This window comes from Terrapene carolina, unplaced genomic scaffold, assembly GCF_002925995.2.
Source record: "Terrapene carolina triunguis isolate 2854851 unplaced genomic scaffold, T_m_triunguis-2.0 Scaffold112, whole genome shotgun sequence".
Lineage (NCBI taxonomy): Eukaryota > Metazoa > Chordata > Testudines > Emydidae > Terrapene > Terrapene triunguis.
In genome coordinates this window covers 19,352,166-19,376,863 of record NW_020664463.1, presented here as the reverse complement: position 1 = coordinate 19,376,863, position 24,698 = coordinate 19,352,166, and the positions used below count along the sequence as shown (strand labels likewise).

Here is a 24,698-nt window from a genome sequence, read left to right as displayed (position 1 = left end):
AAAAACTCCCTTTAAAGATTTGTATCTGCCTTCTTTCTCTTCTGAATGTGCGTATGTGACCAGCATGTTTTCATGTACTCCATTATTGCGTGAGATTATAAAGGTTAAAAGGACTAGGGCAATAAAAATGACATATAACTTAACCCAGTTTGCTTTTAATTTGCCTTTAGCAATAGCTACACAAATGTCCTTTTGCTCTGAAAAATCATTACAACTAATGATATGCAACCGATTAGCATCACAGCAATGTTTATTTGGAAGTCGTGCCAAAGAGTTCACAGCATTGCATAAAATGCTGCTCAAAATATTCAGAGAATTTATTCTGGATGTTCAGTGGGAGAATTTTCTAACTTGTTATGGTTATTTTTAAGATACCTTAATCTCTGGTAATGCCCGTAAGGAGCAAAATTCAATCTTATTGTAACTACATTTATCTCCAGAGGTCACAGAAATCTAAGAATAAGAGAGGTCAGCTTGTTCCCAACGTATTTGCCAGAAAAAGAAACAGTTTTTTTTTTCTAGTAAAAGGGACACTGTTTGTAGCATGTCTCCTGGGTTTGGAGTTAGATATCCTATGTTTTATCACAATTAGTGTTCTAGCCAAAGCTGTGACTTTGATAAGATTTCACTGAGGCGGGTGATATTCAGAAATGACCAGCAAACTTGCTAATATCTTCCCATAGTATTTTCCTGATAATTAAAGGAAGAAAAATGTTCTCATTTGTTTCTCACTGAACCAACATCAGATTAGTCTGGTACAGAGTCAGACTTTTAACTTGGGTTTCTTGTTTTCAGTACAGGAGACACTTTCTGCTCAGAGGGAAGAATTGGAATGTACCTGACATGCAGCTCCAGACAATGAACTAGAATTTCATCTGCTATGGTTTTGCTCTGCTCTTTGTTTTGCAGCCCTATCAAGGCCATGTAAACCCAAGCAGTGCGTTTCATCATTGCTGCCAGTGGACAATCTTCCAGGTAAATTAACAGTCATACACCAGACAATGAAGCTGTGAGCAAGTCCAAGTAACTGGAATCAACACCAAGACACCAGAGACACCACTGAAGTGAGATGGCCATGTCACAGGAATGACTGATGAGAGACTACCTAAAATAATAACGTATAGCCACCTTGGACAACAAAAATCGGGGGGATGGAGGAGGGGAGAAGGAATGCTTCACAGACACTTGGAGGACAATCTAAAAGCATGTAATAGTTCTGTATTGTGCTAGAGAGTTATTTGCTAGCAACATAGAGAAATGGAGGAGAAGAGCAATTTGGCAAAAGGAGGCCCAGAGCATAGCTTTAAGACAATTATATCTTGCCTGCCACAGACGAACAGGTGAGTAGAAGATAACACTGAGCAGAGTCCCCATCACCAGCAGTGCTTATTGGACATGCCACACCATTGCTTCCCACAATGTCCCTATTAGCCACCGGAGGGTTTTTGCTCTTTCTACTGTCTCACAGACTTTAAGGCCAGAAGGGACCATCATGATCATCTAGTCTGACCTCCTGCACATTGCAGGCCACAGAACCTCACCCACCCATTCCTGTAATAGACCCCTAACCTCTGGCTGAGTTACTGATGTCCTCAAATCATGGTTTAAAGACTCCAAGTTTCAGAGAATCCACCATTTACTTTAGTTTAAACCGGCAAGTGGCCTGTGCCCCATGTCCTTCCTCTGGGTTTCAGCGGTCTGCTTGTTACAAGTGCTGTCCACTCTCACAATGACTCAGTGCTCTCTCTTAGGGTACGTCTACACTACCCGCTGGATCGGCGGGTAGTGATCGATCTATTGGGGATCGATTTATCGTGTCTAGTGTAGACACGATAATTCGATCCCCGATTGCTCTGCCGTCGACTCCTGTACTCCACTGTGGCGAGAGGTGAAAGCGGAGTCGACGGGGGAGCGGCGGCAGGTGACCCCGCGCCGTGAGGACGCGAGGTAAGTCAACCTAAGATACGTTGACTTCAGCTACGCTATTCTTGTAGCTGAAGTTGCGTATCTTAGGTCGATCCCCCACCCCCAGTGTAGACCAGGCATTAGTCTGCTAATTGGGTGTTGCAGCCCTCATCGCAGGACATTTGCACTGTTCTGGCTTACCCACCCACCCTACCTACTACTCATATCTTGGAGCCTGACCATGTGGCCCTTACTCACTTGAGTAATCCTTACTCCGTGAAATCAATGGGATCACTTGTACGAGTAAAGATTATTCACATAGATCAGGATGGCAACATTGGATAACTGTTCACATTCCACACCAAACAATGACAACTTGGATTTCTCTTCTTGAAAACAACTACTTTACACATGTGGGACACTCCCCATTGACTCTACAGCTAGCTAGTTATTAGCCTTTTCTGTCATAACAAGAGCCACTTTTATAGTTTATATAAAAGACAGGAATACTTATATAGGTCAATGACCACCCTACAAAATGTCCAGTTGCTTTAGATAGCTGTAATAATAGGTGTATTTACAATATTGCCTAGAAACTGCCTATAGTATGTATAGAGAAATGTAGGGATCACTGCAGCTAATAATGAGATATTTATCTAAGACAAAATTAGTTAACCGGTGTCGGGAATGGGAGGGTTTCTAACCAGGAAATACAGCATGATTTCTATGCTGACTCACAGTATTACATGCCAGCATCTCCGTGTTCAAGATAATCTACGGATTTATGAATATAAAACGATTAAAGTATAATGCTGACAAAGTTCATTGACATAGAATAGCTCAGCATTCATATTTTAAATATAATTAGATTTACTTATTCAAAATAGCCAGTATAATACCATGCCCACAAGCTTTGGCAGCACCATAGTGGAGACGTGGGGCCAGATTCAGATCTCCCTTAATGGTAATGTTCATCAGAAATAACTTCACTGAAATCTATGGAGATACTGTGTTATAAAACTGGTCCAAAGGAGAACAGAATCAGCCCTCTGGATCTGATGTCTAGTTTTGGTATCTAAGTCCCCATTTCAGCTATGGTTAGAAATAATAAACAGGCAAAACCTTCAGCCGTAGTGACTTAGGGGCTGTGGCAAATATAGAGGGCCCTGTAATAAGTTTTACTGGGGTGCTGTTTTCGGTGTGAATGGTTTGCTTTAATTGCTCCTCACTAGGGGTTTGTCTGAGATAGGTCAGGCAGAGGGGGCTCAAGTGGTCCCTTATCGGCTTCTATTAAAGGGAATGCTAAAGGACATTGCCAGAACTACTAGCTCTGCTGATTCTGGCTCAGTTCCCCTCTGAGCCTATGGAACTGGTTTGACCAGGAGGGGACAAAACCCACAAGCAATGAAGACGTCTGGGGTGTGAGGAGGAACTTAGAACTCTCATGGGATATAAAAGGACATTCTCTTAGGGATGCACGGGGGAACCAGATTGAAAAGACACTCAAGCAGCAACCCGTTGACATGTCTGGAGAAGCTAGGCCTGCCTAATTCCCAACTAAGATGGTGGGACTTGAGGTAAAATAGACATGAATGTCGGCTGTTTGTGTTTTTACATCCCTTTTTCTGTAATGCTTTGTTCCAGCTTCCAAATAAAAGTACTTTGTTCTAACAAGGCTGTTGGTCCCCATCACTGGTCACAGGTTCCTGAAGGGAGGAAATAGGGTTCCCTAAACCCTGTCAGACTTGCAGGGCAATACCAATTGGTACTGAAGCTAGATCCTGGTTTGAGAGTGGAAGAACTGAGTGATTCCCTTTGATACAGGTAAGGGCAAGAGGCCCAAGACCTAAACTGGGTGCTCTTGGACAGACCAGAAAGGGGACAGAAATGCAGCTAGCTCCATAACTGGGGCTGGTGTTAATGACCGCCACTAGGGGTGTTCTTCCAAAGACAACTACATACTGCCTCACAAGCCTCCAAACTTTGGCTTTCTGCTCGGCTTAAGGGACAACAGACTAAATACTGTTGATAGGTTCTGAAGGGAATTCCCCCTAGTGTTCCTTCTCAGAAAACATGGTATTAAAGCGAGTGACCATGAGAAAGGTGTGGGTTTTCAAGCAGGGGAAAGCGTGGGGAAAACGGGACCCCGTAAGGGAGGAAATGTTGTTCTAATTAGAGGGAGTGTGTTTTTAAGGTGTGATCTTGCTTCCATTCTTATCTATGAGAGTTTTGTCCTTGATGTCAGTAGGAAAAGAATTGAGGTCTAGGTTTTTATGTTCAGCAGAAGTCTTGGATGAAGCTGTTCATTCTATGCATGGAGGCACCACTGGATTTTGCATATTCTAAAAACCATATCTGAATTAACTAAGAAGATCATAGTTTAAAAGAATAGAAAAGCTTCTCAGGTCTAACTCAGAGAGGAAACACTTTTATCTAACATGTGACTGAAACAATTGACTTTACCTCCACAAAGTGTCGTTAGAGCTACTTTACCTGCAGAATATAACTTCCTGTTCAAACTGTGAGATGTCTGGCTGTGTTCCAGCCTTGAGATGACTAACATTGAAGTATGAGAGGGTGTGATTGATGAAGCCATGCATGGTTCCATTTTGACTGTATGCATATTGATACACAAGGCGTGGAATGAAATCAGATGTGACAGAGATTACAAAAGCCTGGGAGACAAAAAATAACCCAGTGAATCTACAGATGATGTGTTTTGGATTAATTGAATTCAGGTGATAGTTTTCATGTTCAAATAAATATAGAATAATGATGATCAGTTTTGCAACCTCACAAGTGAGAGAGGACTTGCCAGACACAGCAAAGAATAAGTGTTTTTAAACTACATTAGCCTGCTGTCTCTCTCTCCAGGCAGAGGAAACTCGTGGGATTGTGGGCGGCACATGGGTTTACATGCCCTGCCAGATTTCTGCCAAGGTTTATACTTTTTTTTTTTTTTGGCAGGGAGTGAATTCAAAATTGTACCCTCTCCCCCTTCCAAACCTCCCCCCCCCCCAACTATCAACAGTTATGTGTCACCTCTGTCTCCAAGGAAAGTATATAGCTAGGCAGGTGGGACATTTTTAAGAGCAAAGAGTAATTACAACAATTGCCTCATATATACTGGTCTTAATCCTGCCCCCATTGATCTCAATGGGAGTTTTACCACTGACTACAAAGAGTGCAGGAGCAGGACCACAGCATATATAACAGCCAGATCCTGAGCTGGTATAAATCGGTGTAGCTCCACTGATTTCACTGGCGCTATGCCAACTTATACCAGCTGAGGTGTGGCCCATAAGACACATTCTCGGTTCCCTTGCTCCATTCTAAATCTGGAGTAGCTCCACGAAGTCAATGGAGTTTACTCTGGTGTCAAACGGATATGAGATCAGAATTAGCCCCAGAAGCATTTAGAATGTGCAAATAATAGTTAAATGAGTGCCATATTCTGCCACCCTACTCTGTGAGTAGTCCCACTGAAAAAATGATACTTGAGTAAAGATGACAGAATCTGGACCTAAATATTTTTTAAACTCAAGTATGCACATTTTCACTTTCCAGCTTCCGACAACAGAGGGGCAGCATACCTGGTGTTTTAATTAAAGCACTTGGAGAATACAAGCAACTAGAGTATGTCTGAAAATGTAAATAACTATAGGGCCTGATCCTGCAACGTGCACTTAGGTATAACTGAGGGAGGTAGCGTGGTTCTGCTGATATGGCTTAGCATTGGGAGTGAGAGATCTGCATTCTATTCCTGGCTCTGCCACTTGGGCAAATCACATCATTTCTTTGCACATCAGTTTCCTCATCTGTGATGATATCCATTTCCTTTCTAACGTGCTTTGAGATCTATGGTGAAAAAGTACTGGGTATTATTATGATTAAACCCCAGGGGCCTGATTCTCATGTATACTAAGACCTTGTCTACATGGGAAAGGTTTACAGTATAACCTAAGGTGTGAATTTAAACCAATATAGTTATAATCAGCATAACACCCCTTCCCCCAAGCAGACACTCTTTTTCTGGTATGGGTGACCTTTTTCAGTCTAACATATGTTGCTTGAGAAGGGGTTTAAGGTACACCAAAAAATGCCACTCTTATATTGGAATCAGAGTGTCTACTTAAGTGTCTACTGGTATAACTATACGTGTATAACAATAGCTGCATAACTGGCAAAACTTTTTCTTTGAGATAAGGCCCTAGGCTCCTTTACACTGCTCAAGTAAATTACATTCACACTGACTTCATCCAAACCTATATTTACACTGCCAGAGAATGACGTAAATGTGTCTAAGCATTATAATACCTAGTTCTCATACAGCATTTTTAATAAATGAGACTTAGTCCTCTATTGGCGTGCTTGGAATTTTGCCTGACTAATAATTGCAGGATCTGGCCCATTAATGTGTGATTCCTGTATAAATTAATCTTCATGTCCCACAAAACATAATAATTCAGAAACAGAGATGAGTAAATGTACATGTCTCATGTAATTCTGATTCTATGTAACATTACATAATGTTTTAAACCCAAGGAGTAGCAAATTGGGTAACTTAGTTTTTTATTGTATTTTATGGCAATTGAAGAAAGTAGGCATTGCTCAAAATTTAAATTAGGCTTAAGAGAAAAAAATAAGCTCATAAAGTCATAATCAAATACTTACATTAATGATAACTGAAAACTTTCCAATACCACTCAGAATGTTATACCAAATTCCTGTAAGAGAGTTAATAGCAAAGCTTTGTTACAGGATTAATCTTAATTTCCTCTTTCGAGGTGAATTCCAGGTGTTGCCATCATTGCAATGATTCTTCATTACGTACCTATATCTTTTTCTCTCACTGTGTCTGGCCTCCTTAACTCAGAAACAAACTTTTTTGCATCCAGCCGAACTTCTATGATGTTGTTGAGAAGGGCAAACACTGGAGCCAGAGGGAAGGAGGCAACGAAGAGCGTGACAAAGCCAAACTGGATAACTAGAAGAGAGAGACGTATTGTTCTGAGAGAAGCTTTGTACTGGCATATTAAATATATGTCTGCAGGAAATCAGCTGCTGAGATTTGTGTGTTACAGGAAATATAAAATTCCATTTCAAACATTTCTGTCCTGTTGTTAAACAGTACAACAAACAAGGTGAGGCTATGAAAGAAAGAAGGGCTTGTCACTGTGTTTTTATAATGGTTCTAATATTGCTCCTGGTCTCCAATGTGCATACGTGGGCCAGAGTAAATATTAGTCTAATGAAGGAAAAGTAGCAATGCATGCTATTTTCCTTTTAAATACAATTATCTTGAATGAGGCCATGTTATCCCTCCCACTGTTTGTTTGTAGAGGAGAAGTAATGCATATAAATAGGGAAGGGAAATCCATGAGGCAACATCCCCTATTCCCAAGACCCTTTGGAAGACTGTCTGGGCAAACTACCTGCTGTAGGTGTTTGGGCTCCGGGATGAAACTATGGTATGGCCACTCTCTGTGGCATCATCCCCCTCCATACCTTGGGGCATTCTGGTGCAATTCTCAGTAGAAGCCAATGCTGTTCATCGCATCATAACATTTTGCATTCCTGCTTCAGGAAGTAACAGCAGCCTAACATGGAGGGCCTGACCCTGCCCTAAGGGAACATAACATGGAGGGCCAGACCCTGCCCTAAGCATAGAAGCCCTAAAATTTCTACAGATCCAAGAATATCTGTGGCATTGAAGGGCCACAATCCTGATTTCTTCCAGGAATACTCTTTTACCCGGAGGGGATGTTGCCTCTTGTACAGCACCTAGAACAGTGAGGGCTTGGTCTATCACTGGAGCCCTGGGCACTGGGTCGTCCCTAGGGAAGTGCGCGGCCCAGGGTGGAAATGACGGATTCATCTCTTCCGGGACCAACTGCACCGGCGAACCGCACCAGCCCATGGGGCCCCCCAAAAAGCGGGGCCGGGAGCGGTCGCTCTGATTCGCCCTACCCAAGGGACAGCTCTGCCTAGGCACTACCACAATACAAGCAAACAATACCTCAAGAGTTTTCACTCTTGGCATTTCCTGAATTGTTTATGCCCTTTCCATGGGGGTACGGATGATCTGGACGTAAGTAAGAAGCTTTATTCTGCAGACAACTTAGACACCAATTTTCAGATCCTCTCCCTGCAAAGTGTAATTTAGCAGAAAGAATGTATTTTTCCAAAGTCCCCCAATGTTTCAAAGATAGTTAAGACCATGAACAGTGCACATTGGGCCCAATGTTGCAAGGTGCTGAGTGTCCTTAATTGCTATTGCCTTCAAAAGCAGCAGAGGACAGTCAGCTTGCAGGATCAGGTCCATTTTGGGCCCATTTTGAGAGGTGTTGAGCCAGCACCTGAGGAATGATGACCTCCTTATGCTGTAGGTGCTGACCAGCTGCCAAGAAGCCCTAAGCACCATTGTCTCCCAATGAAGACGCAGGACTTGATAACGCTGTCACCACGCAAGACTGGTCCTCTCTTTGTAAAATGTAACACAGAACATTATTTTAATATAAAGATGAGCTCTTATTTCCCAAAGAAGGTAGCACAGGGTGGCATAAGGAGAGACTGGCTGAAAGGCATATTGCACAGCTGCAATGGAGATAGCCACAACTAAATTAAACTAATGAATTGTTATATAAATAGTGCTACAAATAGGATTTGAGTGGACTGCAGCGATATGTATTGTGGCTTCTTTGTAAACAGAATATAAGGTCCCTGTACAAGCTCGCAGTCCATTACAGCAGATATCCTTTGCACTTTTGGAGGAGAGAGAAAAAATGGAAAAGAAAACTAATCCTAGCATAGCAGGACTACTCAACTGTTTTCCTTAGAATAATTTCCTTTGGCACTGTTGTCACAGCCCACAGCCAACTGATAAAACAGCTTTCCCCAGGATCTCTTTTGTATCCAGCTTATTTTTTGTGTACCTATTTCAAGCCGCATTATGGTCCCCCCATCTCCTCTCCCAGTGACAATATATTTGCACAACAAAGCATTATCTCCATGATAATTGTGGCCTTGGTTTGCCATTTTCAATGGTTTGCTTTAGGGATAAAGGTTATATCATCCTAACATAGCATGATGGGAGCTATTTCAACATACAAGAATATCTTACCCTCTAAATTATAGTTTGCTGAATATTTTATGTTCGAATCAGGAAAAGGAAGTAAGGAAATAAAAGCAGATGTTAGAGAAGTATCTCAAAAACCTTTGAAATGCTTAGAAAAATATATAGCACCAAAATGTGCTTTATTTGTTCGGAAGTGAAGTTAGCAGGGCTAGAGCTGAGTGGAATCAGTAAAAAAGTCTTTGCAGTGATTTGTCTGAGTATAAACCACAAATACTTCCTGTGATATTATTTGCAACCATTTTAATTCATTTCCTAGGAACATCTGCATGAATGATGTTTTCGTTCACAAAAGAACATTCAAGGTACACAAACATCTTCTGGATGATTATGTAAACATGCCTTCATACAAAGATCCGTGCCAGAAATGTTTGTGTGGTCATGTTGAAATCGCTGTATTTCCTTCCTTTTATTTTTAAATTAACGTTTCAATGATCCAGACAAGTAGCAGAAACACTACCATGTGACTTAGGTTTTGTCTACACTGCCCTGCAGGTCCAACTACGGGGGTGTGAATAGCAGCGTGCAGCAAAGTGCTGTGCTTTAACTCCCCCCTGTGGACGCTGTGGGCACAATGTAAAGGTTCCTAGATCACACTAATATAGTCCTGTGAGGGGGGAGTTATACCACAACACTTTGCTGTGCACTGTTATTCATACCCCCCTGTAATCCGAACTCTGGGGTGGTGTAGACATAGCCTTAGATGATCAGTCATTTGTCACGAAAAGCAAAACATTCCATGATACAGTCAAAACAAATAGTTTGTGCATGATCCAGGCACTGAAATGTGTTTGTTTAAACTATCAGGGGAGTACTGATGAATAACAAGTCGATTACTAAAGCTTAAAGTCTGTGCACTTTTATTTGAGGACATAAAAAGAGGCTAAATTTACTGAGAGTTCAGTTCTGCTTCCTTAGGCACGTTTAGTAGCACTAACACAACTACCCCCATCCGATTCAATGTGAGTAAATGCATGAGTACTAGCTACTCCACCTAAGTAAGGGACACAGAATCAGGCCCAAAATAAAATCATTCATTGTAACTAGTTCAGTCACACACACACACGCACATTGAGTAGACCCCATTTATTTCAATGGCATAATCAGACTCAAAGGAAGCTAACTGTTCATGATTCTGCCACCCTTATTCACAACCCTCAGGTAGTCCACTGGATTTCAGAGGGATTTCTCATGAAGTGTTACTAAAAGTGAACAAGGATGGCCAAATCAGTCCCATTCTGAGTGACATTCCAAGTACTCTTAGAGAAACGGTAGCCTTGAAATATACAACCACAAGCTTGGCAGGGAAATCTAAGGGGAAAGTACAGTTCACTTCTCTGTGGCAATAATGTATACAACATGCCTACACAGAACATGCCGAGATGACACTTTAAAATCCAACCTCAATATAGAGATTATAGAAAAATGTGGGCCGCTCTTTAGTGATGTGTTTTTTGTTGGTGCCTCAGACATATTCTTTTTGATGGATTTTCCTGCTTGAGGGGAAATTCTTCCAAACCTCCAGAATGCATGGCCCCATCGCCCTTCCCATTCCACACCCTTCCCTGTTCACAGATCCCTGGAGGTGTGTACAGCCCTCTGCATGATTACAAAGGACACAGCTAACTCTGCCTTTCTCTACGGGTGGGGAAAGATTCATGCACTGAAGGTTCCCTGCATACACACTTCTTTAGGACATGCTCTGGCCCTGAGTAAGGACCTGAGGATTTGCCCAAACTGGAATTTAAAATGTAGGTGGTAGTGAAATAGCCAATGTAGTAAGATGAGGCCCTGAAACATAAACTCTTGTGTCAGGGGCCCAGTCTGAGGCCTGAAGCCTGAACCAAAGTACTTCCAGGCATTGCTAAGCAAAAGCTGGGCTGTGAGCCAGAGGCAGGCCTCACTCACAGAAGTTGGCAAGAAGAGGGTTGTTAGAAGGAGGTACATTCACATATCATAGAATCATAGACTATCAGGGTTGGAAGGGACCTCAGGAGGTCATCTAGTCCAACCCCCTGCTCAAAGCAGAACCAACCCCAACTAAATCATCCCAGCCAGGGCTTTGTCAAGCCTGAACTTAAAAACCTCCAAGGAAGGAGATTCCACCACCTCCCTAGGTAATGCATTCCAGTGCTTCACCACCCTCCTAGTGAAATAGTGTTTCCTAATATCCAACCTAGACCTCCCCCACTGCAACTTGAGACCATTGCTCCTTGTTCTGTCATCTGCCACCACTGAGAACAGCCGAGCTCCATCCTCTTTGGAACCCCCCTTCAGGTAGTTGAAAGCAGCTATCAAATCCCCCCTCATTCTTCTCTTCTGGAGACTAAACAATCCCAGTTCCCTCAGCCTCTCCTCATAAGGCATGTGCTCCAGACCCCTAATCATTTTTGTTGCCCTCCGCTGGACTCTTTCCAATTTTTCCACATCCTTCTTGTAGTGTGGGGCCCAAAACTGGACACAATACTCCAGATGAGGCCTCACCAATGTCGAATAAAGGGGAATGATCACGTCCCTCGATCTGCTGGCAATGCCCCTACTTATACAGCCCAAAATGTCGTTAGCCTTCTTGGCAACAAGAGCACACTGTTGACTCATATCCAGCTTCTCGTCCACTGTGACCCCTAGGTCCTTTTCTGCAGAACTGCTACCTAGCCATATGGTCCCTAGTCTGTAGCAGTGCATAGGATTCTTCCGTCCTAAGTGCAGGACTCTGCACTTCTCCTTGTTGAACCTCATCAGGTTTTTTTTGGACCAATCCTCTAATTTGTCTAGGTCCCTCTGTATCCGATCCCTACCCTCCAGTGTATCTACCACGCCTCCCAGTTTAGTGTCATCTGCAAACTTGCTGTGAGTGCAGTCCACACCATCCTCCAGGTCATTAATAAAGATATTAAACAAAACCAGCCCCAGGACCGACCCTTGGGGCACTCCGCTTGAAACCGGCTGCCAACTGGACATGGAGCCATTGATCACTACCCGTTGAGCTCGACGATCTAGCCAGCTTTCTATCCACCTTACAGTCCATTCATCCAGCCCATACTTCTTTAACTTGGCGGCAAGAATACTGTGGGAGACCATATCAAAAGCTTTGCTAAAGTCAAGAAATAACACATCCACTGCTTTCCCCTCATCCACAGAGCCAGTTATCTCATCATAGAAGGCAATTAGGTTAGTCAGGCATGACTTGCCCTTGGTGAATCCATGCTGACTGTTCCTGATCACTTTCCTCTCCTCTAAGTGTTTCATAATTGATTCCTTGAGGACCTGCTCCATGATTTTTCCAGGGACTGAGGTGAGGCTGACTGGCCTGTAGTTCCCCGGATCCTCCTTCTTCCCTTTTTTAAAGATGGGCACTACATTAGCCTTTTTCCAGTCATCCGGGACCTCCCCCGATCGCCATGAGTTTTTATAAGTGCTAATAAGAGGAACTTGTGCCAAGATGGCACCTGGACATCCCGATACAAGGACACTCCACAGACATAACAAGGAACAGGCAGGTGCATCTTAAAGACAGGGTCAAAAGGACAGCATGATGGATAGATCTGTTTGTTTGAAACAACATGATCAAAGGGGGAGACAGCACCCTAATGAGCCAAGGGGCTGTACCTCAATACGTCAGTAGGGATGAGTCATCTGTTCTGTAACTGTATAAAAGTAGGTCCCAGAGTGCGCATCTTTGTCTGGCCTAGGGGTCAGTGGAGATTCCTGCCACTGACTGAGCCGGTCCATTGCCAGGGGGCACAAATTCATAGTATGTCTTGTAGAGTCTATGGGAAACTATTACTGTGCTTCGTTTGACAATAAACCTGGCTTGGGTTCCTTCGTACCTTACTAGAGTCTGTGGTCTTTGGGGGTTCTCTCGGGGTTTGCTGTGTCAGCTATCTGCGCAGAGCCAGGGCAGAACACAGAGGGAACACGCAACTGACTGTTATCATCAAACAAGAGCAGAGCACCACACCGGTAGCTACTGACAACAGGCAACTGGAATGGAGGTGGGAAATCTGAGATAACATCATCACTGATTTTCATCTACAAGATCTTTTGTTGTGGTTTCTGAACAGAAGTTTTATTGAGAAATAATCCGGTGATCACTTTGCACTGGACTGATTGAGGGTCACCACTTGCCATACAGGATGAAGACGTTGGGTCAAATTCTGGGGCAGCCAGTAGCAGGAACGCTGATCTCCTGGATTCCACCTCCTGACAAAGTTAAGGTATGTCTACACTGCAGTCATAGAGCAGGATTACCGGTTGAGTAGATATACTTGAGCTAGCTTTACTGTAGCTAGCACAGGTTCTGGTAACGGTGAAGCTGTGACGGCATGGGCTTCAGCAGAGGTGGTACAAGTCCTCCCAGAAGCTTGGGTAATTACAGTACTTGCAGGGCTAGCTTAGCCCATGCTGAAGCTTGTGCTGCCATGGCTTCACTGCTCCAGTACCTGAGCTAGCTAGATAGCTAGATCAAAGCTAGCTTGAGTAACAATAGCAGTAAAGCTGCACCAGCCCGGGCTTTATGTATGAATGTCTACATATTCTGCAGTCATACCTCCTGACTGCAGTGTAGACATACCCTTAGAGCAGAAGTGGGCAAACTGCGGCCCACGGGCCACATCCGGCCCGCAGGACCCTCCTGCCCGGCCCTTGAGCTCCTGGCTGGGGAGGCTAACTCCCAGCCCCTCCCCTGTTGTCCTCCCTCCCCCGCACCCTTAGCTCGCTGTGCCGCCAGTGCTCTGGGGGGCAGTGCTGCGAGCTCCTGCCGGGCAGCGTGGCTGCGAGAGCCGCCGGCCTGCCCCGGTGCTCTAGACTGTGTGGTGGCGTGGGTGGCTAAGGGGCAGGCGGTCCCAGGGGACAGGGACCTGGGGGCGGTTGGATGGGGCAGAGGTCCTGGGGGTGGTGGTCAGGGGACAAGGAACGGGGGGGTTGGATAGGCGTGGGTGTCCCAGGGGGGCCTGTCAGGGGGCGGGGGTGTGGATAGGGGTTGGGGCAGTCAGGGGACAGGGAGAAGGGGGGATTGGATGGTGGTGGTGGTGAGCGGACAAGGAGCGGGGGGGTTGGATGGGTTGGCGGTTCTGAGGATGGAAGTCAGGGGGCAGGAAGTGGGAGGGTGCGAATAGGGGGCGGGGGCCAGGCTGTTTGGGGAGGCACAGCCTTCCCTGCCCGGCCCTCCATACAGTTTCGGAACCCTGATGTGGCCCTCAGGTCAAAAAGTTTGCCCACCCCTGCTTTAGAGTCAAGGGTTTATGTAGCAGTTAGTGGAAAGCTTTTCTAAAGTTTAGATGAAGGGTTCACTCCTGCTTCTATTAAAATCAGTGGCAAGGCTCCCCTTTGATTTCCAGGGGAAGGTGATAAGGCACAATGTCTGTCACCCTTCCCTGACACCCAGTACAAATTGATGAGGAAAGTGCCTACAGTCAAAGGTTATATTAGTGCTGGAGAACCCCCTTACAAGTGTATCAGGGCAGAAGTAGGTACTGAGTGGGGAATCCATGGAAACGGGGCCAAGGGAACCATGTTTTCAAGGGACTCAATCTTGAATGGTGCTAAATAACACTGTAGCCCAGCTGAGCACAACACTTAAGCATGTGAATAGTCCCACTGATTTCAGTGGCACTACTCACAGACTTCAGAGCTTGCTGGATTAAGCCAGAATGCCCAGGCTGAAGCCCAAGGAGCAAGGGCAAAGCTGCAGGGGACCTAGAAGTAGTGCAGATGCATACTGCCACCATACTTTATTTATTAGTTTATTTAGATTTAAATAACAAAGGAGACAGCTAGCCAAGGCTCTAGGCACCGTAACACATAATTAGTAATGCAGTAAAATCCCAGCACCATTGAAATAATCATTTCAAACAGGAATTCAGCCAGCCATGTCAAAAAACCCAAAAAAACCCTGCCCACCCCTTCATCATTCTGAAAAGCACACCCTCAGCCCTCTGCAACCCCCCGTCAGAGACACAATCTCTGACAGGGATTGCGCTGGACCTACAGGAGATGTACAGGATCTGTGTATGGGAGTAGGCAGGCAGACTCCCTAGCTTGCTTTCATCCCCTCCTGATTGAAGTCTGTAAAGGAAACGATAAAGGGCAGGAGGGTCCTGTGGCTAGGGCCCTAGCCTAGACTTTGGGAGACCTGGGTTCAAATCTCTGCTCTGTCACAGCCTTCCTGTGTGACTTTGGGCAAATCATTTGTTTTTCCTGTTCCTCCACTCTCCATCAGTAAAATGTGAATAAACAGTATTTCCCTCTCTCACAGCGGTAGACACTCTGATAATAGGGACATAAGTACCTAAAATATTTCCACACATTTGGCCCTCAGTCCTTTTTTGAGGACTGTTCCCCAATATCTGGATGGGTTCTGAGTACCTGCCATACCCACAGAGCCAAAACTGGAGAGCTTTATTCAGCTTTTACTTATGCATCATTCAAGCAAACAGCAATTGACTCCAACAGTAGTTTGCCTGAGTAAGGACAGAATGAAAATTGGGGAAGGACTTAAGGATCTGGCTCTGTAACAACAATCAGGAATCCCCTTCGTTTTCCCAGATACCCCATCTCATTTTATAGCCCAAGTACACTGTCATTTTAAACAATTAAAGAGGATAACCCCACCCCCCCACCTCTGGATTTCCACACCCTCTCCCTCCTGAAGCCATGTTCTCGAGTCCAATTTAGAAAAAAATGTAAATATGCTACATCTAGCTGCTCCTGGCCTCTCCATTGCTGCTTGATGCCCTTCAGAACAATCTCAACTGACAGGTTCAGTGCTGAGCTGCTTAAAGTGCTTCCTGTCCATGTGGGTGGTCTGAGTCACTCAGCAGTGAATCTGACAGCTGAATTTAGTGATATGGACTCAGAGCAACAGGCAGGCCAGGGGAGGAGCAGCTTAGGTTTCATTTGTTTCGCATTTGTCTTGAATCCCACAGACAGGGCATAGCTTGCTGTGGAACTGGCATAATAACAGAGACAATGAGGCATTCTCCTCACCACATAATCCAGTTCTCTTGCTGGAAGCAAATATTTGGAATAGTACTTCATCCACCTGGGATACAGATTATTGTCTCTTGAAACATGGTATCCATCCAATTATCCGTGAATGATTGCACAATGAGGAATTCTACATTATTATTTAAACAGAAGCTACCCATTTTAAGTGCATGCTGAAAGCCTGATGATGACTCTGTTTATGAATTGATAACTTTGGTCCCGAGACTGCAAGTTTTTCCATGCAGGCAGACCCTTCCACCCACATGGAATCCCAATGAAGAAAATGACGCTCCAACGGTCCATCTCCACCTGGGGCATGCATGACCAGGGCAAAAGAGCCATAGTGGGCCCTGTGTGGATCTGCAACAGGGAGAAGAGGGTGCAATGAGCCTTCTTCACCAACCCCTAGCTCTGTTCTAGGGCCAGGCCAGCCACAATTGGGGTGGGGAGCACAGGCACTGCATTAGTGTAAGGAAGGAGAGAGGTTCAAGGTGACGGCAGAATCATGGCCTCATCCCAGCTCTAACAGCGAGCTTTGCCTGAGTGACATGATGGAGCATATGCTGCACCCTGCAGTACAGTGGTGGAGCTCCCACGCCAGGGTGCACTCCCATAAAATCCTGACAGGGAATTCTGGTTTCTTCTCAGAGGCTTAAAGCTGCAACCTGACATTTAGTGCTACAACTGACAATGCATTGTAGCTCCCAACATCTACTACCACAGATGTGCAAGAACAAATATTTAAACAGTGTTTTTTTGTATTCTATTTGTTGATGATGAATAAAAACAAAGGGCCTGGGAGTGGACTAGCTAAACATCCAACATTTCCCGGTTAAGTGCAGGCATTTTTGAGTTATGCCTGAGCATAAAAGCATCTGAAAATATTTACAAGGGGAAAAGTCTATATTTTTTCACTCTTGTATTAGTCAAATATTGCTGACAGGAGTTTGCTCAAACTTTCAAAACAAAATGCACCTCTGAGCTGAAGCAAAGCCTGGAACATTTCAGTCCCACATGTGAAAATGGGGGTGGGGGGTTTAAAATAATGAAGATTGCAACATACAGCCAGATCCCCAGGTGAGCAAGAACAGTTCTTGAAATAGCTGGCGAAGGGGAGGATAGTTGGGGAAGGCGACTTTAAGGCCCTTTTGCACCACTGAAGGGTCAAAGGATCTGGCCACAAACTTAGCTATAGAGCAGGGGCAGGCAAACTTTTTGGCCTGAGGGCCGCATCGGGTTTCGTAAATTGTACGGAGGGCCGGTTAGGGAAGGGGGTCGTGGCCCGGCCCCCACCTCCTATCTGCCCCTCCCCTCCCCGAGACTCCTGCCCCATCGAACCCCCCCTGTTCCCTGATGGCCCCTCTGGGATCCTTGCCCCATCCACACACCACCGCTCCCTGTCCTCTGACTGTCTCCAGACCCCCACCGCCCCATCCAACCCCTCCTCTCATTCCTGACGGCCCCCCGGGGACACCTGCCCCATCCAACTACCCCTTCTCCCTGTCCCCTGACTGCCCCCTGCCGCCCCATCCAACCCCCTCTCCTTCCTGACTGCCCCCCGGGACTCCTGCCCCCATTCAACCCCCTGTTTCCCCCCCAACCGCCCCGACCCCTATCTACACCCTGCTCTCTGACCACCACCCCAAACTCCCCTGTCCTCTATCCAACCCCCCCGCTCTCTGCCCCCTTTCCACACTGCCTGGAGCACCAGTGGCCGCCACCGCCACCACGCAGCACAGAGACCGGGTCAGGCCGGGCTCTGCAGCTGCGCTGCCTCAGGAGCTCACAGCCCCACCACCCAGAGCATTGCGCCGGCGGCAGAGCAAGCGAGCTGAGGCTGAGGGTGGAGGGAGGACAGCAGGGGAGGGGCCAGGGCTAGCCTCCCGGGCCAGGAGCTCAGGGGCCGGGCAGGACGGTTCTGCGGGCCGGATGTGGCCCGCAGGCCTAGTTTTCCCACCCCTGCTATAGAGAATGATACAATGCACTTGCCATTATAAACATCAATTAAAATATTTACATAAAATATGTCTGTCTTGTCTGACACGTATCATAAAATGCATATATTCAGGTGCTTTTGTTACAGTGGATTGTCTGTAGTTTAAGACGAAGGTGTGACATACAATATTTAACAGATGTCTGATTTCAGATAATTTGCCATACGTGCGATGAGCTGTGGTTCTTTTCTGAATGCTTTCCTACCCTGAAGCTTGTGCTGTGCTTGGTCCCTCTGGGATCCTCTTTTGATGCTGCAGTAATGCTTTGGGGTAGGCAGCAATTTTGTTTTGTATCTAGTGTGAACACTCTGGCCTCTAACTTATTCCCTGGAATCCCTGCCTACTGCTTCTTTGTAGTCTCATGTCCCTGCGGATTGATGCAGTTGGATTGTATCCCAGAACTGCATCATTGAGTCATTTGTTGATTATTTCCACCTCTGCCCTCTTGGGTTCTGCTGATTCATACTGATGCTCCTCAGAGCTTATTCTACATGCACACTTAGAATGGGAATGGAGCCCTTTATAAGCTTTGCTTTGGAATTCCGTATCAGATAAGAACATAAGAACGGCCGTACTGGGTCAGACCAAAGGTCCATCTAGCCCAGTATCCTGTCTACTGACAGTGGCCAATGCCAGGTGCCCCAGAGGGAGTGAACCTGACAGGTTATGATCAAGTGATCTCTCTCCTGCCATCCATCTCCACCCTCTGACAAACAGAGGCTAGGGACACCATTCCTTACCCTCCTGCCTAATAGCAATTAATGGACTTAACCTCCATGAATTTATCCAGTTCCCTCTTAAATGCTGTTATAGTCCTAGCCTTCACAACCTCCTCAGGTAAGGAGTTCCACAAGTTGACTGTGCGCTGTGTGAAGAAGATGCTGATGTGCATCCTGGGTCAAATTCATGCCTGGTATCACTGTCCTCTCTTGGTAGTAGAAATGATGCTACTCTCTTTGCTGATGGGAAGTGGGGGTGAATAGAGTCCAAAGGAGGATAACTAAGAGCTAGGTAGGTACAGGCTGGTAAGCCTGACTTCAGTACCAGGCAAACTGGTTGAAACTATAGTAAAGAACAAGGTGCCACCAGACTCCTTGTTGTTTTAGTAAAGAACAAAATTGTCAGACACATAGATGAACATAATTTGTTGGGGAACAGTCAACATGGTTTTTGTAAAGGGAAATCGTGCGCCACCAATCTACTACAATTCTTTGAGGGAGTCAACAAGCATCTGGACAAGGGGGATCCAGTGGATATAGTGTACTTAGATTTTCAGAAAGCCTTTGACAAGGTCCCTCACCAAAGACTCTTAAGCAAAGTAAGCTGTCATGGGATAAGAGGGAAGGTGCTCTCATGGATTGGTAACTGGTTAAAAGATAGAAACAAAGGAATAAATGGTCAGTTTTCAGAATGGAGGGATGTAAATAGTGGTGTCCCCTAGGATCTGTACTGGGATCAGTCCTATTCAACATATTCATAAATGATCTGGAAAAAGGGGTAAACAGTGAGGTGGCAAAATTTGCAGATGATATAAAACTACTCAAGATAGTTAAGTTCCAGGCAGACTGCGAAGAGCTACAAAAGGATCTGTCAAAAGTAGGTAACTGGGCAACAAAATGGCAGATGAAATTCAATGTTGATAAATGCAAAGTAATGCACATTGGAAAACATAATCCCAACCATACATATAAAATGATGGGGTCTAAATTAGCTGTTACCACTCAAGAAAGAGATCTTGGAGTCATTGTGGATAGTTCTCTGAAAACATCGATTCAATGTGCAGTGGCAGTCAAAAAAGCTAACAGAATGTTAGGAATCATTAAGAAAGGGATAGATAATAAGACAGAAAATATCATATTGCCTCTATATAAATTCATGGTATGCCCACATCTTGACTGCCGCGTGCAGATGTAGTTACCCCATCTCAAAAAAGATATATTGGAATTGGAAAAGGTTCAGAAAAGGGCAACAAAAATTATTAGAGGTATGGAACGGCTGTCGTATGAGGAGAGATTAGTAAAACGGGGACTTTTCAGCTTAGAAAAGAGACGACTAAGGGGGGATATGATTGAGATCTATACAATCATGACTGGTCTGGAGAAAGTAAATAAGGAAGTGTTATTTACTCCTCATAACATAAGAACTAGGGGTCACCAAATGAAATTAATCTGCAGCAGGTTTAAAACAAACAAAAGGAAGTATTTCTTCACACAATGCACAGTCAACCTGTGGAACTCTTTGTCAGAGGATGTTGTGAAGGCTAAGACTATAACAGGGTTAAAAAAGAACTAGATAAATTCATGGAGGATAGGTCCATCAATGGCTATTAGCCAAGATGGGCAGAGATGGTGTCCCTAGCCTCTGTTTGACAGAAGCTGGGAATGGGCGACAGGGAATGGATCACTTGATAATTACCTGTTCTGTTCATTCCCTCTGGGGCACCTGGCATTGGCCACAGTCAGAAGACAGGATACTGGGCTAGATGGACCTTTGGTCTGGCGCAGTATGTTCTTATATTCTTATGACATAAGCTTTCTGCTGGTGGAGCATTTCCTGTAAAACTCTGGCAGACAGAAACTCCTGGGTTGCTGGTATTACTACAGCACCAATTTGCACAGAGCCGACATCTAGATCTGCAAACACCAGTTCATGACTGGCATAGCACATCTTTTGACAAGAGAACCATTTGTTCTGTCGTGCAAACTGCACTGTCCATCTGCCACATGGACCAGATTCTGTTCTATATTATGCCTGTGTAACTTGATTGAAAACAATGGAACAGCACAAAGCTTTGTTTAAAACCTTTCACCAAACCATGAATTCTGTTTCCATAGAAGTTGCTCACGGTTTCTAAGTGTTTATTATTTACAGACGTCTTTTCTGTTGTGTGGCGGAGGCTGTTATGGGCTTGGTTCTTCACCTTCAAATGTATGAAGACCAGTGGTATTAGTGCGATAACTGCAGCTGAAGTCACAGCAGCAGTACTGGCCTGACTGAACTAACACTCTGGATCACAGAGTTGTTTAGCCATATGGAAACATTAACTCAGCAGTCAATGGAAATTAGAGTGTGCCCATATTTATGGATTGTATAAAAATGTTAGGCATATAGGGTCTGATTCTCCTCTCACAGCAGTGGAACTCCACTGACTTCAGTGGACTTACACCCAGTTTACACTGGTGTGAGAGAAGAATCGTACCCAAGATCCATATCCCTGAGTGCAAGTACCATAGGAACATAAGCACAAGCAATGGCACCGTGTGTGTGTGTGTGTGTGTGTGTGTTAGTTACATGGCCACCTCTTCTGCACTGTGGCTGGCAGAGGAGAAAGGGTGCATACACTACTTGACAGGCAGGATAATCTTCTTTAAAGCACTAGCCTGGAACCCTGGCAACCTGGGATCCATTCTGGGCTCTGCTGCAGATGTCCTACATGACCTTGGACAAGTCACTCAATCCCTCTGTGCCTCAGTTCCTCATCTGTAAAATGGGGATAATAATTCTTCCTTCCTCCCACCCTTTGTCTGTCTTGTTTATGTATAAGATAAGCTCTTTGGGGCAGAGGTTCTCTCTTACTATGTATGTGCCCTGTGCTGAGTGCAATGGGACTCTGATCTCATTTGGGGTCTCCAGGCATGACTGTAATACAAATAATCATATTTTTGGAAGTCTAGTAATTATTAAACACTGCACCGCCCGAGTGTTATTCTGCTGCTGGTATGGTCCACCTCTGCACCCACTTCATTTGTAGATAACTTTCATGAAGCCAAGGCAACACTTAAAACATGTATCTTTTCTCAGGCTAATATGTGGCAATGGTTGCTGTTAAAATCCACTGAAACAGAAGGGGGAAAAACAAGATTTTAAGATAACAGACCCTCATGAGATCTTACTCATTTCCATGTATTCTGGAGTCAGTCCAGTGAAAGGTTCCAGCATGTAATCAAGATCCCATTGCTGAGGGTGCTTTGAGTGGTTGGAGTCATTTTCCTTTTTCTCAGTCCTTTCATCCTTCAGCTTCCTGAACAGCTTTTTTAACTTCCTGGGAAATGAAAGGTCTAATTAAATCAACGCTTTCTTTTTTTTTACAGAAATTCAGCCAGACTCTGCTCTGTAACACCAATTTTATGTTAGACTATCCCATGTCGGTCTACTGCAGCATTTCGTGCATCTCCCTCTGAAGCATCTGATGGTGACCAGTCAGAGACAGGGTACTACACTAGACGGACTGTGGGACTGTCTGATTCAGTGTAGCAATGCCTATGTTTCTGTGTAACTGCATTGACATTACCCTAAAACCAATGGAACAGAGCAGAGGCAGGCCCGTTATTTTCTAATATTTATTTAGATTTAGACAGACAACAAGGCATCTATCCAAGGCTCCAGGCACATTTGCCAAACATTAAAATGCACAAATAAACATAGTATCGACCCTCTCTCCCTCTGTTAAAAAAGAAAAAAAATACTGCTCCAGCCACAAATCTTCACCCTCACAGCACTCATTCCAGCAATGGCTCCTCCCCTCCCCCCCCCCATTCTACAAGCTTGGGAACAGAGATGGGCCTTCTGACGTATCCTGAAAGTCAAAGGATTGGGGCTATTTTTGAGCAAAGAGGGGGCAGGAGTGAAGTAAATTCCAAAGCCTACGGTCACCCTTTTGCCAGACATTGCCTCTCTTTCAAGTCAAAGGAGCTCCAGTGGGAGCATGTCTGCTTACTGCAACTGCAGTATGGGGAGGGAGACGGTGTCTTGGGCAGGTAGATCCCAAGCTGCATGAGGCACTAAGGTCAATACTAACATATTAAAATCAGGCTGGTAACCAACAGCCAGCCGGTGAAGATCCCAGATTACTGGTGTCATTTGCCACAGCAAGATACTCTCTGTAGCAAATAAGCTGGGAGGGAGGGATAGCTCAGTGGTTTAAGCATTGGCCTGCTAAACCCAGAGTGGTGAGCTCAATCCTTGAGGGGGCCACCTAGGGAGCTGGGGTGGCAAAAGCAGTACTTAGTCCTGCTAGTGAAGGCAGGGGGCTGGACTCAATGGCCTTTCAGGGTCCCTTCTAGCTCTTTGAGATAGGTTTATATCTCCATATGTCAAATGGCTTGAACATTGCTTGTGGACAGCAAGCAGAAACTCCATGTTCTACAGCTAAAACAATGTGTTATAAATAATAAAAACAATGAGGAACATACCAATTAAAATGGTTGGGAATATAAATATGTAAATAAACATAATAATGTCTCCAATTTATAAAATGACTTCAATCTTGAAGGTTCTGGATGGCCTTGATTCCCCATTATATCTGAGCTGTGCTCAGAGGTCATGCAGAGAAGCAGCTAAAGGGAGCCAGTTGCAGCACAGCATATGACTAAGACAAAACAGAATTTGGCCCTTGGTGGTGTATTATCCCCTTGATGCACACTCAAATCCTTTTTCAGGCATGCGTATGATGAAAGGGAGAGCACCAGCCAATAACAAGCTACAGGCAGAAAAGTATAATTGATGTTAAAATTGGTAACAAGTATTCTGAACACAAGTGAATGGATGAGAAGAGTGAAAGATATATCCTAGAACTGGATTTAAAGCTGTTATTTATTTTTAAATTACTAGAATCTGTGGAATTATACAGATTAATATGGAAAAGGTGTATCATGTGTTTAAGAAAAACAGATTCATTTTTTTCAAGTTGTCTTTTTGTGGAGAGTTTCCTGGAACACACATGAGGCAATGAGATGGCCAAAGGGTAGAGATTTACATAAACCCTGGAAAAAGAATGTCATAGAGAACTGTGTGTGTACACACACACACTTTAGGTACAACTGTGCACAGTCATAATTTAAAGTTTCCTCCTAACAGTTTTAGACACCCCAAATCTGCCCTCAGATGCATCTTTGCAGCTAGAAATGGTGAAAAAAATTGGGCTGGCACTGCTCTTGTGAGATTTCAGCCATGTAAAGCAGAATAGCTGATCTTGAAAGATCTTTGCTATATCAGTGGTAGATGTTTTGCAAGATCTAATATTCTTGTGAGATTCTGGCTGCTTCTCAACCAGAAATGGAAAATAAACTCTTCCAATTCTTGATTAGCCCCAGAACTTTGTGACTCCCTGTGACGGAATACTGGGAACCAACAGCTGAGCCAGCACTCTGGTCACTTAAACGTCAATTAATTCCCCCAGGGTGGACCTAACAGAGGCCTAATTAGCGGATTCAAATGGGCGGGGGTGGGGGAGGACTAAAACAAATTGGCACATTAACACAGGAGAGAAGGCAGCAGAGAAGGGAAGACAGACAGGCTAGCAGAGCCAGAACCAGGAAGGATCTCTGGGTAGAGGGCATAGATGCTGGACCTAGCGCTGGGGGTGCTGCTGCACCCACTGGCTTGAAGTGGTTTCCATCATATACAGAGTTTACAGCTTGTTTCAATGGCTCTCAGCACCTGCACTATAAAAAATTGTTCCAGCACGTCTGCTAGAGGGTTCTCTTCCCTCTCCTCTCCTTGGCAGAGAACTGAGAAGAAACTGAAACTGTAAATAATATGGTGTATGGATCAGTAAGGTTGTGGGAAGACAAATGTAAATAAACTGTTTGTGGGATGTTTAATAACTGAAGGTCTCTGAGTCTGTGTAGACAGAGCAGAAGACTGCGCCTGTCACAGTCCCTCAAGCCCCCCAAATT

General features: G+C 44.8%; 1 protein-coding gene across 1 annotated transcript in view; it reads right to left on the bottom strand.

Moving 5' to 3' along the window:
• Positions 1-24,698, bottom strand: part of ANO2 (anoctamin 2) — a 301,983-nt gene that overhangs the window by 3,614 nt on the left and 273,671 nt on the right. Inside the window, 4 exon segments of the mRNA XM_026652275.1 lie at positions 4,399-4,580; positions 6,580-6,632; positions 6,740-6,892; positions 21,915-22,063. Coding sequence (XP_026508060.1) covers positions 4,399-4,580; positions 6,580-6,632; positions 6,740-6,892; positions 21,915-22,063 — 537 coding nt within the window.